This window comes from Nycticebus coucang, chromosome 9, assembly GCF_027406575.1.
Source record: "Nycticebus coucang isolate mNycCou1 chromosome 9, mNycCou1.pri, whole genome shotgun sequence".
Classification (NCBI taxonomy): Eukaryota; Metazoa; Chordata; class Mammalia; order Primates; family Lorisidae; genus Nycticebus; species Nycticebus coucang.
The window spans coordinates 92,941,743-92,958,655 of NC_069788.1; the positions used below are offsets into that span (position 1 = coordinate 92,941,743).

General features: G+C 46.7%; 1 protein-coding gene across 2 annotated transcripts in view; it reads left to right on the top strand.

Moving 5' to 3' along the window:
• Positions 1 to 9,362: 9,362 nt before the first annotated feature.
• Positions 9,363 to 16,913, top strand: part of CCDC88C (coiled-coil domain containing 88C) — a 150,720-nt gene continuing 143,169 nt past the window's right edge. For both annotated transcript variants that reach the window (XM_053602662.1, XM_053602663.1), the window contains exons 1-2: positions 9,363 to 9,567; positions 10,312 to 10,412. In XM_053602662.1, coding sequence (XP_053458637.1) covers positions 9,508 to 9,567; positions 10,312 to 10,412 — 161 coding nt within the window. In that variant the 5' untranslated portion in view covers positions 9,363 to 9,507. The remainder of the gene's footprint in view (positions 9,568 to 10,311; positions 10,413 to 16,913) is intronic.

A 16,913-nucleotide genomic window follows, 5' to 3' on the forward strand; every position in this document is an offset into this window, starting at 1 on the left:
ACTGACCAGTCAGAAGTCCACTGGAGTAGACAGCAAGGTGCCATCCGCTCAGAAGTCCACATGGAGGAGACAGCACTGCGCCAGCATCTCCCCAGCGGTGTCCGGTCCTTGCAGCAAACTGGTTCCTCCATCCGCAGGAGCATCAACACCTCCAGGGCTAAGGCAGCAGGTCATGCATCAGCGGGTTCCAATCCAGCCTGGGCCGCCAAACAACAACGACGGCTGCAACTAAAAAATAGCTGGGCGTTGTGGCGGGTGCCTGTAGTCCCAGCTACTTGGGAGGCAGAGGTAGGAGAATCGCTTGAGCCCAGGAGTTGGAGGTTGCTGTGAGCTGTGATACCACTGCACTTTACCCAGGGCAAAAGCTTGAGGCTCTGTCTCAAAAAAAAAAAAAAGAAAGAAAGAAAACTAAACACAGAACTACTATATGATCCAGCAATCCCTCTCCTGGATGTATATCCAAAATAAAGGAAGTCAATATATTGAAGAGATAACTACATTCCTATGTTTATTGCAGTACTATTCACAGTAGCTAAAATATGAAATCAACCTAAGTGCCCGACAATGGATGAATGTATAAAGAAAATGTGGCACATACACAATTTAATATTAATGTGCCATAAAAAGGAATGCAATTCTGCCATTTATGGCAACATAAATAGAGCTGGAGGTCACTATGTTAAGTGAAATAAGGCAAGTACAGAATGATAAATATTGCATGTTCTCACTCATGAATGGGAGCTAAGACAGTAAATGACTGGTGGTTACAGAAGCCAAAAAGGGGAAGAGAGAAAGGAGGATGAAGAGAGGTTGATTAATTGGCACAAAAATATAATTAGATATACAAAATAACACTACCATTCAGTAAATCAGTAGAATGCCTATGTAAATAATAATCTATTCTATATTTCATAACAGCTCGTAGAGAACAATTTAAATATTCCCAGCATAAAGATAAATATTTACATATGTTGATTTGATAATCACACATTATATGAATGTATGCCATACATCATTAGCTATCAGGGAAACGCAAACCAAAACTACAATGAGATGATACTTCACACTTACTAAGCTGGCTAGAATACAAAAGTTGGGCAATAAGTATTAGCAAGGATGTCGAGAAATTGGAAACCCCATACATAAGGGATAGGAATGTAAAATGATGCAGCTACTTCGGCAAACAGGTCGGCAGCTCTTAAAATGATACAAGATAGAGTTAAGCATATGGTCCAGCAATTCCACTCCTAGGTATACACCTAAGAGAAATGAAAACATGTGTGTACACAAAACCTTGTACATGAATGTTTATAGCAGTATTCATAAGAGAAAAAAGGTGGAAATGACCCAAATTTCCATCAATTGATGAACGGGTAAACCAAATGTGGTAGGCACCCAAAATGGAACATTCAACCACAATAAAGAATGAAGTGCTAGGGCGGCACCTGTGGCTCAGCGGAGTAAGGTGCCAGCCCCATATGCTGGAGGTGGTGGGTTCAAACCCAGCCCCGGCCAAAAACTGCAAAGTAAAAAGAATGAAGTGCTAATACATGCCACCATGGAGAGGAACTTTAAAGACAGGGTAAGTGAAAGAAGCCAGTCACAGGGCAGCACCTGTGGCTCAAAGGAGTAGGGCGCCGGCCCCATATGCTGGAGGTGGCGGGTTCAAAGCCAGCCCTGGCCAAAACCCTGGTGTGGGGGTGGGGAAGCAGCCAGTCACAGAGGACTACGATCTAACACAACCACAATCATATTACATGATTCCATTTATATGTAACGTCCAGCGTAGGTGAAACTATACAGACAGAAAGTAGATGTGTGGTTGCTTGCAGCTGAGCAGAATGGCAGAATAAGGAGGAAATAGCTAAAGGATATAACATTTCTTTCTGAGATAATACAAATGTTCTAAAATTGATGATTGTCGTATACATTTTCAAATACATTAAGTTGTACATTTTAAATGAATGAATTGTGGGCGGCGCCTGTGGCTCAGTGAGTAGGGCGCCAGCCCCATATGCCAAGGGTGGCGGGTTCAAACCCAGCCCCAGCCAAACTGCAACAAAAAAATAGCCGGGTGTTGTGGTGGGTGCCTGTAGTCCCAGCTGCTCGGGAGGCTGAGGCAAGAGAATCGGGTAAGTCCAAGAGTTAGAGGTTGCTGTGAGCCGTGTGATGCCACGGCACTCTACCCGAGGGTGGTACAGTGAGACTCTGTCTCTACAAAAAAAAATGAATGAATTGTATGATATGTGAGTTATATTTTAATAAAGCTGCTTTTGAAAATTTTTTTTAATTTTTTTGTAGAGACAGAGTCTCACTGTACTGCCCTCGGGTAGAGTGCCGTGGCGTCACACGGCTCACAGCAACCTCTAACTCTTGGGCTTACGCGATTCTCTTGCCTCAGCCTCCTGAGCAGCTGGGACTACAGGCCACACCACAACGCCCGGCTATTTTTTTTTTGTTGTTGCAGTTTGGCCGGGGCTGGGTTTGAACCCGCCAATTTTTTTTTTTTTTTTTTTGTAGAGACAGAGTCTCACTTTATGGCCCCTGGTAGAGTGCCGTGGCCTCACACAGCTCACAGCAACCTCCAACTCCTGGGCTTAAGCAATTCTCTTGCCTCAGCCTCCCGAATAGCTGGGACTACAGGCGCCCGCCACAACACCCAGCTTGAACCCGCCAATTTTTAAAAAATTTTTTTCAGACCACATCTCACTCTGTCACCCTGGGTAGAGTGGTGTGGCATCATCGTAGCTCACAGCAACCTCAAACTCCTGGGTTCAAGAGATCCTCTTGCCTCAGCCTCGTGAGTAGCTGGGACTACAGGCGTGTGCCACCATGCCAGGCTAGTTTTTTCTATCGTTAGTAGAGACAGGGTCTTGCTTTTGTTTAGGCTGGTCTCTTAACTCCTGAGCTCAAGCTCCTTAGGCCTCCCAGCGGGCTAGGATTACAGATGTGAGCCACTGTGCCTCGCCAAAGCTTCATTTTTTTAAGTGTATGTTTTTAGACACAGGTCTCACTCTGTTACCAAGGATGCAGTGGCATGACCACAGCTCACTGCAACCTGAACTCCTGGGCTCAAGTGATCCTGTTTCCTCAGCCTCTTGAGTAGATGGGACTATAGGTCTATTGCTACACTCAGCTAATTTTTAAATTTTTTGTAGAGAGGGGATCTTGCTATGCTGCCCAAGCTGGTCTCAAACTCCTGGCTTAAGGCAATCCTGTCTTGACTTCCTACAGTTCCGAGATTACAGGTAAGGGCCTCTGCTCCCAGCCTAAAGCTATTTTTATGAAAAAGGAAAGAAAGGTTTCAAAACAATAATTTAAGCTTCCACTTTAAGGAACTAGAAAAAGAGGAGGAAATTAAACCCTCAAGCCGAAAGAAGAAAATAAAGAGCAGAAATCAGTTAAGAATAAAAATGTAACAGAACTTTTTTCTTTGGAAAAAAATCCATAAAGTTGATACACATCTCACCAGACTGACCAAGGGGGAAAAGAGACATCACTAATTACAAATAAAAATAAAAGAGGAAAGGAGCATCAATACAGGTACTGAAGACATTAAAAAGATATTAAGGAGGGCGGCGCCTGTGGCTCAGTGAGTAGGGCGCCGGCCCCATATGCCGAGGGTAGTGGGTTCAAACCCAGCCCCGGCCAAACCGCAACAAAAAAATAGCCGGGTGCTGTGGCGGGCGCCTGTAGTCCCAGCTGCTCGGGAGGCTGAGGCAAGAGAATCGCTTAAGCCCAGGAGCTGGAGGTTGCTGTGAGCTGTGTGATGCCACGGCACTCTACCAAGGGCCATAAAGTCACACTCTATCTCTATAAAAAAAAAAAAAAGATATTAAGGAAATAATACGAACAATTCTATACTCTAAAATTGGACAATTTAGATAAAAATACAACCTGGGTAGAGTGCTGTGGCATCTACCAAAGCTTAATCAAGGATAGGCTCGGCACCCGTAGCTGGCCACATACACTGGGGCTGGTGGATTCGAACCCAGCACTGGCCTGCTAAACAATGATGACAACTACAACAACAACAACAACAAAATAGCTGGGCATTGTGGCGGGCCCCTGTATTCCCAGCTATTGGGAGGCTGAGGCAAGAGAATCACTTAAGCCCAAGAGTTTGAGGTTGCTGTGAGCTGTGACACCACAGCAACATAGACAGACTCTGTCTGGAAAAAAAAAAAAAATAGATAACCTGATTAGTTTGTACCTATTCTAAAAATTAAATTTGATCTGGTAACGGTGGCTCATACCTGTAATCCCAGCACTTTAGGAGACCAGGGCAGGAGGATCACTGGAAGCCAGGAATTCAAGGGCAGCCTAAGCAACACAGCAAGACTCTGTCTCTACAAACAAAGTAGAAAAAAGAAAGAAATCGAAGTTGTACTTTAAAACTTCCCAGTAATAAAAACTGTAGGCCCAGATATCTTCACTGGCAAATTCTGCCAACTATTTAGGGGGAAATAAATCAACTCCATATAAATTCTTCTAGAATTTTCTAGAATATAAAGAGACTACTTCCCAATTCATTTTATGTGGTCAGCATTATCTGACACAAAACTAAGGGTAGTACAGAAAAACTACACACCAATATCCCTCACGAACACAGATGTGAAAATCTCAAAATTTACTAGCAAACTGAATCTAATAATATGTAAAAAGAATAAATCATCATGGGCAACTAAGGTTTATCCCAGAAGTGCTAGGCTAGTTCAGCATTTGAAAGTCAATCCATGTAATCCACTATATTGATAAGACTATAATTATACATACTTTTTTTGTAGCAAAACACCAAGGGCAGCGCCTGTGGCTCAGTGGGTAGGGCGCAGGCCCCATATACAGAGGGTGACGAGTTCAAACCCGATCCCTGACAAACTGCAACAAAAAAATAACTGGGCGTTGTGGCAGGCGCCTGTAGTCCCAGCTACTCTAAGCCCAGGAGTTGGACGTTGCTGTGAGCTGTGTGATGCCACGGCACTCTACTGAGGGCAACAAAGTAACACTCTGTCTCTACAAAAAAAAAAAAAAAATAATAATAATAATAATAAAAAAAAAATACCAGGGCAGCACCTGTGGCTCAAAGGAGTAGGGAGCCGGCCCCATATGCCAGAGGTGGCGGGTTCAAACCCAGCCCTAGCCAAAAATTGCAAAAATAAATAAATAAATACCAAAAGCAAAGTCAAAAGGTAAATGATAAACTGGCAGAAAATATGTGCAACATATATCTCAAAGAGGCAAAAATCCTAATTTATATGAAATACTCTTAAAAATGTTTAGATGCCAAAAAATCCTATAGAAAAATGGACAAAAAATATTTGAAAAGTTCACAAATGAAGATGAGTAAAGGGTGTACATACCACAAACATGATGTTCAAGTTCACTCATAATTACAGAAAAGCAAGCTGAAGCAATACTGAGCCCTCGTTTTTCTTTTTTTTTTTGAGAGAGTCTCACTTTATCGCCTTCAGTAGAGTACTGTAGCGTCACCGCTCACAGCAACCTCTAACTCCTGGGCTTAGGTGATTCTCTTGCCTCAGCCTCCTGAGTAGCTGGGACGACAGGCGCCCACCTAGCTGTATTTTTTCTTGTTGCAGTTTGGCCAGGGCCGGGTTTGAACCCGCCACCCTCGGTATACGGGGCCGGCACCCTATCCACTGAGCCATAGGTGCCGCTCTGAGCCCTCATTTTTCATCGATCAGACGGCAAAGATTCAAAATCTTGATAATACCCTCTGTTGGTGAAGTGGTGGGGACACAGGCACTTTCATTTATTGTGGGGTTCACTTAGGTCCTTTCACCTAATCATGAAAAGGTACTTTGAGAATCCAAGTTAAGACCTCAGTTCAGAGCCTGCATTAGGTCCTAAAAATGCATTGTCCTGGGCGGTGCTCGTAGCTCGGTGGGTAGGGTGCCAGCCACATACACCAATGCTGGCAGGTTCGAAACCAGCTCTGGCCAGCTAAAACAATGACAATTGCAACAACAACAACAAATAGCCCAGCATTGTGTAATGTAGGAATGCCATTAGCTAACAGTACTGAGTCAGTATTTTTGGGGTGGCGGGGAAAGAAAATTCCTTTATCAGAATAAAGAACACAATTAAAATACTGCTTCTGTCCAGGAAACAATGTATAAAGGAATATATAAATTTATACCCAGAGATGAACAAGAAAAATTAAAAAAAAAAAAAAAAAAGACAGAGAGAGTGAGTTTAGGCTTAGATGGAGTGAAAGCCACGGGGTGTTCCAGAAGGATGGAAGGTGGATGAGGGGAATTCTACTTAGGGTTAAGTGGATGGTCTGGCTGGATAAAGATGTAGGGAAGTAATTATTATTATTATTATTATTATTTGTGGTTTTTGGCCGGGGTTGGGTTTGAACCCACCACCACTGGCATATGGGACCGGCGCCCTACTCCTTGAGCCAGAGGCGCCGCCCTTAGGGAAGTAATTATTAAAGCAGTGATAGAAGAATGGGGCGGAAGATGAAGAAGAGACAACGGTTTTCTATCTTTATAAAGTTTTATGGTTTCCATAACCTTTTTTATTTTTTAAGAGACAGAGTTTCACTTTGTCACCCTTGGTAGAGTGCTGTAGCATCACAGCACACAGCAACCTTCAACTCCTGGGCTTAAGCGATTCTCTTGCCTCAGCCTCCCGAGTAGCTGGGACTACAGGTGCTCACCACAACGCCCGACTATTTTTTGTTTGCAGTTTGGCTGGGGCTGGGTTCAAATCTGCCACCCTCGGTGTATGGGGCCAGCACCCTACCCACTGAGCCACAGGTGCTGCCCTCCACAATCCTTTTACATGCATCATCTTTAACTTCAAAATTATCTTTGTAAGCGTGCCGTCCATAGCTCAGTGGTTAGGGCACCAGCCACATACACTGGAGCTGGCTGGTTTGAACCCGGTCAGGGCCTGCCAAACAATGACAACTACAACAAAAAAATAGCCTGGCATTGTGGTGGGCACCTGTAGTCCCAGCTACTGGGGAGGCTGAGGCAAGAGAATTGCTTAAGCCCAAGACTTTAAGGTTGCTGTGAGCTGTGACACCACAGCGCTCTACCAACGGTGACATACTGAGACTCTCTCTCAAAAAAAAACTCTTTTCAAGTCATATATAAGAAAACATTTTTCCTCGTATTTTACAGATTAAGAGACTTACAGTTAGTAACATGTCCAGGCCACCCAGTCCTTTGAAGCCTTCTGACCCTGTACCCTGGGCGTTCTCCAGTTTACCTGCTGGGTCTCTTAAGGGAGCTGAGATAGAGCCTTTCAATCCCCCTGGTCTAGCCACAGAATGATGGCAGATACATCAGTGACCACGAGCCAACGCAGAAGCTAACTGATCCCAGAACAGAAATTCCTGATGTGGCTGGGGCCCAGGGACTGTCAATAACCCCAGGGGAAAATTCTCTTATCACAAAGGGAAAAGTCTCACAACTGTCAGAAAGCATTTATCCTATGTTTTTTGTTTTTTTTTTGAGACAGAGTCTCACTATGTCGCCCTCAGTAGAGTGCTGTAGCGTTACAGCTCACAGCAATCTCAAACTCTTGGGCTTAAGTGATTCTCTTGCCTCGGCCTCCCCAGTAGCTGGTACTACAGGCGCCTGCCACAACGCCCAGCTATTTTGTTGTTGTCGTCATTGTTGTTTAGTAGGCCTGGGCTGGGTTAGAACCGCCAGCCCTGGTGCATGTAAGCTGGTGCCCCAACCACTTAGCTACAGGCGCCGAGCCTCCAATTTATTTCTTAGTGTGAGATAGTAAGCTCATTAAATAAATTAAAGATCCCTTGTTGTCTTTCCAAAAGAAATTGGGTGTGAAAAAAGCTCTGGCCACACGAGCATCCCTTAATTTTTCAGAGCAGGGGCCTTCCGAGTGAAGATGGAACTGAACACAATCATATCCCTTTTTGAACTGCAAGGAAGGGAGTCTTCTAATGAATTTCTGCTGCAAAAGAAAACCATGTATTCTCAGGATTTTAGTTCCTCCGCAGGAACTGTCTTTTGCACCACCCTGACTTCCATCCTTCCCTCCAGGGACCCCTAACACTTCCAGGGTCCTGAGGTCACTGGCACCCTCGCTGCCTCACTACGGCCGCCAGAACTGGACTGTAATATCACATGTCACCAGCAGATGTCGCAACCCCAACACTTGACAAAGCCAACTTTCAGAATTACTAACAAGCCAGCCAACCGGCAGCTACTCAGTGCCTGCTGTATACTTGCCGGGTGCTACCCTAAGCGCTACAGGTCTACCCTGTAGCAGTTGGCTCATCCAGGAAATGGTCACTGTTCGGATTAAATTAATTACATCGTATTGAGCACTTTAACGACGACCGGATCGTGGCCTGAAGTTATCACCCGGCCGGGGTCAGGTGGCAAAGACCCGCCTAGGCATCGTCGGGTACACGACTGTCTCGGCTAAGAAGTGTGGTCCCAGGGCTGGCTTTACCGCTCCTTGCCCTTTTTCCTGTTGCCTGCCACCAAGCCGTTGCTATGTACCCTTGGCTGAAACCTAAAGTTTGGCTCCCCTCCGGCGAGTTCCCCTTCCCGGGGGACTCAGCAAGTGGCTCCTGGACGGCGTCCTGAAGACCGGAGGCTTTCTAGGTGGTTTGAGTGTAGGCCCAGGTCGTTGCAGGCCCCATCACCGGCTTCCCGCAGGAACTTTTAGAAAGTAGGTAGCCCAGAAGGTGGTATGAGAGGGGCGCAAAGGTCGCTTTACTACGGCCTAAACTCGGTAGAAAATTTCCTCCTTTGCCCTCCGGGCCGAGCCCGGCATTCTCGCGCCAAGGAACGTTTCCCGCGCCGGGTACAACGAAAAGGGTGTAGTGTGGATTGGGCTCTCCCGCCACGAGCCCGGGCGGGGCCTCTTGGCCGCACCTGGGAGAATGTGGCAGCGCGCGGCCGGCCGGGTGCACCTGCCTGAGGCCCGCAAAGTAGCAGGGTTGAGCTCTCGGAGTCTTGCGGGCAACCTCGGAAAGCAGGACGTCCCACTTATTGGAGCTCTCTAGTCCGCACGTGGCGCTCGGGTCCCGCCGCGGGCGCACACGCGCAGGAAGGCGCCACGTGCTGGGGCCCCACGCGTGGTGTGGCAGAGCTCGGCGTGGGCGCGCGGCGGAGGCCCCACGTGCAGGTTCCGGGGCCCGCGAGCCGGGCGGCTTCCCTTGCCCGCAGGCCCGCCACTCCCCGGCACCCCGCGCTGCTGCCCCGTGCTCCCGGGCTCCCGGGCTGGCACCGCGAGGCGGCGCGCGGGTCGCCCAGGGCCGCCGAGGGGCGGGGCTGCCCGCATTGTTCCTCCCCGAGCGGCGGGCCCTCCCCTTTCCCCAGCCCCGGGCGGGGCGCGGGGCCGCCGAAGCCGCGGAACGTGGGCTCGCGCGCCCCGCCTTTGTCTCCGGGCGCGAGCCGCCGCAGCCCCGCGCCCGCCGCTCGCTGCCGGAGCCGCTTTGTGCCGCGGCGCGGGGAACCCGGACGCGGGGTGCGGAGCCGCGGGCGCAGCGTCAGCATGGACGTGACCGTCTCGGAGCTTCTGGAGCTCTTCCTGCAAAGCCCGCTGGTGACCTGGGTGAGTGCGCTCTGTTCTCCCGCCCCTTTGTTGGTGCGCTAGCTCTTCTCCCGCCGGGCTGGGGGCGCGGGGGCCCGACCCTGCGGGGTCCGCGGAAAGCTAGGGACTCAGCAAGTGGCTCCTGGCCGGCGTTTGGGGCGGCGTCTTGGAGACCGGAGGCTTTCCAATTTTGGAGCCGGCTCAGGACCCCGCCGCGCTTTTGGCCGGGCCGGAAGCCGAGCGGGTACACCTGTTCCCATTCGGACGCAGCGGGAGGCCCCGTAGCTGACAGGGTCTGAGTGGTCACCCCAGCCCCCAGGGCTTAACCATTCCGGAGAAGGACCCTACTCCCCTAGGATATCCTCGTGTGGTTTTTGAATCCCTGTGACCAGCCAGTGGATGGCGGTGACGGGTGGGAAATGGGGGGTGCCGAGTGGGAACGTGAACAGACTGGGGTGGGCGCACTGATTTACAATGAATTTGAGACGTGAGTTATTTATTGAAAAGTCCCTTTTATTTTTTTCTGCTCTGGGACGCAGGAAAGAAGTGGCGAGGAAGTTTGCATCCTCCTGTTTGTTGCCTGGCTTGGGGAGAGGAGGGAGGCCCTGGGAGAAGGATGGTCTTGGTGCCTGCCGAAGGGTAGCGTGGGCATGGGTGACCCCCTTTTGCTCACACGGGCCGGCCCTCCTTTGCCCAGGAGAACTTTAGACCATTTGTGTGCGTGGGGTGACTTCCTGCCTTAATGTCCTCATCTGCCTCCCCCAGGTGAAAACTTTTGGCCCATTCGGAAGTGGCAGCCAGGACAATCTGACTATGTACATGGATTTAGCGGACGGCATCTTTTTGAACCAAATCATGTTGCAAATGTAAGTTACCATCTTCAGAGGGGGAAGGGAAGAATGATGCTTTAGAAAGTTTAAGAGTGTGGCAATGGAGTGTAAGGTTGCAAGGGAGAGGTTCTCCCTTTTGGACGTTGGTCGTTGTATTCAGAGCTCTTAAAACAGTAAGTTCGCAGTCTGTTTGATGAAGGGAATTTGGAATTGAATAACTGTCATAGTGTAGATAATGCAGTTGACTTCAAACTCAAGGACTTAATTGTGGTTTGAGCAGTGAGATGAAAAAGCCCCCTTTCTTTTTGGGGCACAGAACCATAACGGAGAGTGTCTGGTTACAGGAAGTGTCTGGTGGGCTGGGGCATCTGAGAGTGACTGTGAAGATGGGGTTAGAAGGCCTGTATTTCTGAACTCGCCTACATTTCGTCTTCCTTTTACAGTTGCCCCAGAGCAATTGATTAAGTCCCAGTACATGAACTGGATTTCAAGTCACTGTGTTAGGAGACACTCAGGGAGTCAGATGCTGTGGCACTGTTGTTTGTTTGGAAGCATGTGGCTTGAACGGGGTCTTGCTGGAAATTCACTTGCCAACAAGTATCTCTGACCACATCCTTTCCTGTTGCTGAGTTCTGCAGAGACAGTCTGCTGTCTGATTGACAGCTTGCCACTATGTAGGTGTTGGCTCCTACCGCTGCATTCTGTTTTTAACTCACAAACTACAGAGAACATGTTGGAACTGAGTATCAGTATGATTCACAGGCCTTTGAAGCAAAATTAAACATCCTAATATTCTCTGGTTCAGCCCCTTACACTGACCTACTCCCTGAGGATTGAGCAAGTTGTCATACTTGAGCATAAATCCATTAGCTAATGAGACTCAGCTTTGTCTGTGGCCCACAAAGGAGGAGGAGCAGTTTGTTTTGGCAAATCCAACAAGTGGCTTAAATAGATTCTACCTAAAAGGTCTGTATTTTAAAAAATTTCCTAAGAACATCGCTCCTTTTGTTTTATTTTATTTTTTTAGAGACAGCGTCTCACTTTATTGCTCCTTTTGTTTTAATCAGTTATTTGGTATCATGCTGTAGGAGAGACTTTGCAGTCTTAATGCTTAAGAAAAAAAGTACTAGTCTTAGCAATTTCAGTGTTTGATTAGGTTCTAAAAAACAAATCTGTTGTCAGCCTTGGCAGCACTTCTCGGAGAACACGGATGAGAATGAGTTTTCTGGAGGCCGTCTTGAGGCATATTTGAGCTCTGGCAACTCTCCCTCCCAATTCTGTTAGACCTCAAAAATTACTGGATTCCATAAGTGCAATGACCAGTGAAACTTCGACCTGTCCTTACCCAAGCCCAGGACTGTTTAATTAAAAAAAAAACAGCAGTAAACCCAGCCTTTTCATTCAGCTTTTACACCCATGCTGAAGGGAGAACAAAAGCCCTGGGATTGTTTCTCTTTCTTTCCTGACCTTTGGAATTCCTGAAGCGTTTACCACTTGGTTGTAAATCAGGAAAGCCCGTTGGGCCATTCCTTTGAGAAATGCCAGCTCATCAGTAGTTCACATTTGCCCCGTGGCTATTCAGTGGAAGGGTTTCTTCCCTTCCCTAGGAGATTTTAAATGTCTTTTCCTTTGGGATATGCCAACATAATCATTCTGGAAGTGGGAACCAGTAAATTTGCAGCCTCAAGCAGTGCTTTTGGGTCGCTCTGACCAGGTAGGGCACAGAGACAGGAACCCTGGGAGTAGCCAAGTGGGTGGCTTTCCTGAATGAGAAAAAGAGGACAGAGTGGGCTGGGCAGAGTACCACCACCTACACATAGTCTGCCACTTGAGAATAACCCTGCTCCAGGTGGTGGAAGTAGGGGAGATTGACCAGAAAGGAGGACCTTTGGGGTGCTTGGAATGTGCCATGTATTGACTGGAGTAGGTTTCATTTCCCAAAACTCCATAAGCTGTAACTTAAGAATATGCATTTTATTATCTATGTAAAAATCACCTCAATTGAAAAATAAATAAAAGAACAGTGGTTAGACCGCCTTTGTAGCCAGCCCGGTTTTTAAACTTAGGTGGCCCTCATACCAGCAGTTTGGTACTGGGTGGGTCATGCAGTACCTCAATTTCGTCATCTGTAAAATGGGACATAAATCTCCCTTAAGAGATGGTTGTGAGGACTAGATGAGATGATGTGTTAACATTTAGCTCAGTGCCTACTGCCTAGTAGGTGATTGGATTTGATGATACAGGTGCCATCTTAATCTGGAAAGGATTTGAGGCACCCTAGAGTTTTTTATTTTTTCCTAGTCTACCTTTTCCCCTACATTCTTATTCTCAGTCCTTCAGATTACCACGTAATTCTTAGACCTCTCTCAACGAGGTCTAGGGCAAAACCGGACTCTGAGGCCCCAGGTCCTAGCCCCACATCTAGACTGTACTTCATTTGTGCTTCTGTTTTCACTTCTGCCAAACGGCATGCTAACCAGCAGGTAAGTGATAAGGCTGTGCTTCTAATCTCCCCCACTGGGAGCTCTGAGACTGAGTGCCATTTGCCTATTCTGATAAATTCTCTGCAAGTTGGTTGGACCTGAGGAAACTGTGGAGAGTGGCATTGCTAACCCAACTGGGGTGCTGGAGCTCAGATAAGAGACGTGTTACCTAACACTTCAGAGCCATATGGAGGCTGGCTGGGGTCCCGTGACTAGACCTGGCCATTGTCTCTGGCAACCTTAGAAGGCTGTGGTAGTAATCTCTTGGCCCTGTCCTCCCGGTGACATCAGCACCTGGAAGCAGGAAAGCCCCCTGGGCTCAGCTTTCAAGGGAGGCCCAGGACTAGGAGAATTCGTGAATGAAAGTGAGGCATTCAGTGGCCTGGATGGAGCTTGGGGGAAAGCTAGTTGAATAGCTCCTCTGTAAACGCAGTACCTGTCATATCCAAGGGAAAACGGGGTAGTGTCTGATTAACTTTGGACGCATTTTTCACTCTCTTGTTAGAAAATTACGGAGAGCAAGCAAGTTTAAATCCTCACTGCCACTTTCTAGTTATGTGGGCAAATTACTTAAACACTCTAAGCCTTGATTTCCTCATCTGTGATAAGGGAGATTTATATAAGATACATGAGTATCTTATATATACCTTATATACATGAGGTATAGATTTTTGGAAGGATAAAATATGATTTGTATGGAAAGTGACCAACAAATGTCACTCATTGTGTGAGTGAGGCACCTGCCAATGCAAATCTGTACCTGTGAGAGCAGACTGGATGCAGTGGCTGACTTCAGCAATTGGGGACATGGGACTAGGGCTAAGAGCTTGTGCCTTTGCAAGGCCTGTTTCCTTCAGGCTCCTTTCTGACCCCTAGTGCTAGCTGTAAATTTCAAAAATAATATGCTAATTATTCAGAGGTTGAAAATGTCCTTAGGCCAGTGGCAGAGTCTCTTCAGCTTCTAAAAAGCCTTTGAAGGATAATATTTTTCCCCAAGTATGCTCCAGGGGATGTTTATGTTCCCATTTTACAGATGGAGAAGCTGAGGATAAAAGGGCACAAACTTGGCTAAATGAGTTTATATTGGTGGGAAAATGTTAGAAAAAAAGATTTTTACTGGCTGGTGTCTGTGGCTTAAAGGAGTAGGGCACCATCTCCATATGCCGGAAGTGGTGGGTTCAAACCCAGCCCAGGTCAAAAACTGCAAAAAAAAAAAAAAGATTTTTTTCTTGTGAACTCAAGTAACTTCCTTTTTTGACTACAGCACTTTCATGGGTGCCTCAAGTCCTTAAAAATTACACAAAAAACATACATTCATTGTAGGACAAGAGGGACATACAGATGAATAAAATAAAACTTGCCTGTAATTTTACCATGTCTCAAGGTAGCAATGTTAATCTTCCAGATGTTGTTTATGGTTTGTATGCATGTACGTCTTTAATGTATAGCTTTATACAAATATAGATGCTGTGATTTTTAATATCTTTTTTTTGTTCGTTTGTTTTTGAGACAGAGTTTTGCTCTGTTGCCCTGGCTAGAGTGCAGTGGTGTCATCAAAGCTTATAGTAACTTCAAACTCCCTGGGCTCAAATGATCCTCCTGCCTCAGCCTCCTGGGTAGGTGGGACTACAGGTGTGCCTCACCATACCCGACTAAGTTTACTGGTTTTTTGTTTGTTTGTAGAAACAGAAATCTTGCTCTTGCTTAAGATGGTCTTTTTTTTTTTTTTTTTTTTTTTTTCAGTTTTTGGCTGGGGCTGGGTTTGAACCTGTCACCTCTTGCATATGGGGCTGGCACTCTACTCCTTTGAGCCACAGGCGCGGCCCCTTAGGATGGTCTTGAACTCCTGACCTTAAGCAGTCCTCCCACCTCAGCCTCCCAGAGTACTAGGATTACAGGCATGAGCCCCTGTGCCCAGCCTTACCATCTTTTTTTATCCTATGTTATATTAAGGATATCTCTTCTCTCTGTGTCAACACGTAGTTTCTTGATTCAGCTGTAAATTTAGGAAGTCTTTGGAATACGACCAAGAGTTGAGGACTGGCTTTCCCAGAGGAGGGGACACGATTGCTATAAACCTAGCTATAACTCTCCTTAAAATTCTAGTGAAAGGGGCAGCGCCCGTAGCACAGTTGGCAGGGCGCCGGCCACATACACCTAGGGTGGCGGGTTCAAACCTGGCCTAGGCCTGCTAAGCAACAGTGACAGCTGCAACAAAAAAAATAGCCAGGCGTTGTGGTGGGCACCTGTAGTCCCAGCTACTTGGGAGGCTGAGGCAAGAGAATTGCTTAAGCCCAAGAGTTTGAGGTTGCTGTGAGCTGTAATGCTCTGGCACTCTACCCAGGGCGACAGCTTGAGATTCTGCCTCAAAAAAAAAAAAAAATTCTAGTGAGGTGTGATTTCCTTTATTGTAATTAGACATTTTTATGAAAAGGAAATTCTTACGTGGGGACGTCTCACATTTGGACTTAGAACTCTCCAAATTCAGCTACCAGGTGCATCCACGTGTCTCTCCTGTTTGCTGACTTCTTTTTGCAAGACTATGGGTCCCTTTAGCCTTAGGGCTGCCATGTGAAGAAGATTATTATTCTAAATGACAGCCTTCAGGGAAATGCATTTGTGCAATGGTTATAATAATGTCTTTCTGGGATATACAGCTAAGGACCAGTCCCAAGTCTGCAGTCCTAGGCTGCACAGAATGGTAGTCTTGAGGGCTAGAAGGATCCTGTAGCCATTTTGCAGATGTGCACATTAAAGCCCAGAGAACTTTGGTCAGTCCTGCTACCCGGACTGGAAGCTGTTTCTCCTGACTCCCATTTCCTGCAGCAGTGAGGGGTGGGAGTTACTGGGGTGCTGGGCAGAGTGGAGATTGAGATGTGCCTTCCTTAACCACAGCAGACTTAGGGTTTGTGTCCTAATGACATCTCTTTACCCAGAGACCCTTAGATAAAGGCAGGAGTACTAAAGATCACAGTAATCAGTCTAGTTTCTCATGTAGGAAATGTCGTGGTTCTTTTGGAGTGTTGTTTCTCTGAGGATAATCGTAGCAGACGTGGTCGGAGGCTTTCAGGCTGTGATATGTGGGACACCCAGGTGTGTGTTAAGTCTTTACATGTGCTGTAGATCCCACAGTGTGTACTGAGGCTTCCAGCTCCTGGCCTTCCATGTGACTTAAAGCTGGGACTACAGTAACAACAACAACAAGAAAAAAAATCAAGAAAATGTCTCCGCATATTATCTAAGTTCTGCTATTTCCTTTCTTTCTTTTTTTTTTTTTTTTTTGTGAGACAGAGTCTTACTTGTCGCCCACGGTAGAGTGCTGGTAGAGTGCTGTGACATCACAGCTCACAGCAACCTCTAACTCCTGGGCTTAGGTGATTCTCTTGCCTCAGTCTCCCGAGTAGCTGGGACTACAGGCGCCTGCCACAACGCCCAGCTATTTTTTTTGTTGTTGGTGCAGTTTGGCTGGGGCCAGGTTTGAACCCTCCACCCTCGGTATATGGGGCCGGTGCCCTACCCACTGAGCCACAGGCGCTACCCAGTTCTGCTGTTTTCAGAAGCACATTTGTCATTATGAAATTGATTCTTATCTCTTAAGGTATCTATAGTAAAAAGAGGAGAATTTCACCTTTAAGATAAATTACTTTGTAATACTAGGCACGCTTCTATAACTAAAAATGCCTTTGCAATTCAATTACGAATGCTGTCTCTTTTCCTAAATTAATTCCCACGGAATTATTAACTTTTATTTTTTCAGTAATGAATATGGCTCTAAGAGAAACATGTAACCTGTAAAACGCTTGGCCACACTCCATTACTGTGTGGTGACAATACGAAATGTCATCCGGCAGTTGAAAAGAGGTCCTCTGATTGTGCCTAAGATACCCAGGTGACTACTTTAAGGGATGTAAGATGATGGAGTAAAATTTATGGTGGCTCATTGTGTGTACAGGGTAAAAGGGTTTGTAGACACGTGATACCATGTAAGGCCTCGTGGTGATATGTCTAATATTTACTTAATGGTTGAACTTTAAACAGCTTGTATTACAGAAGA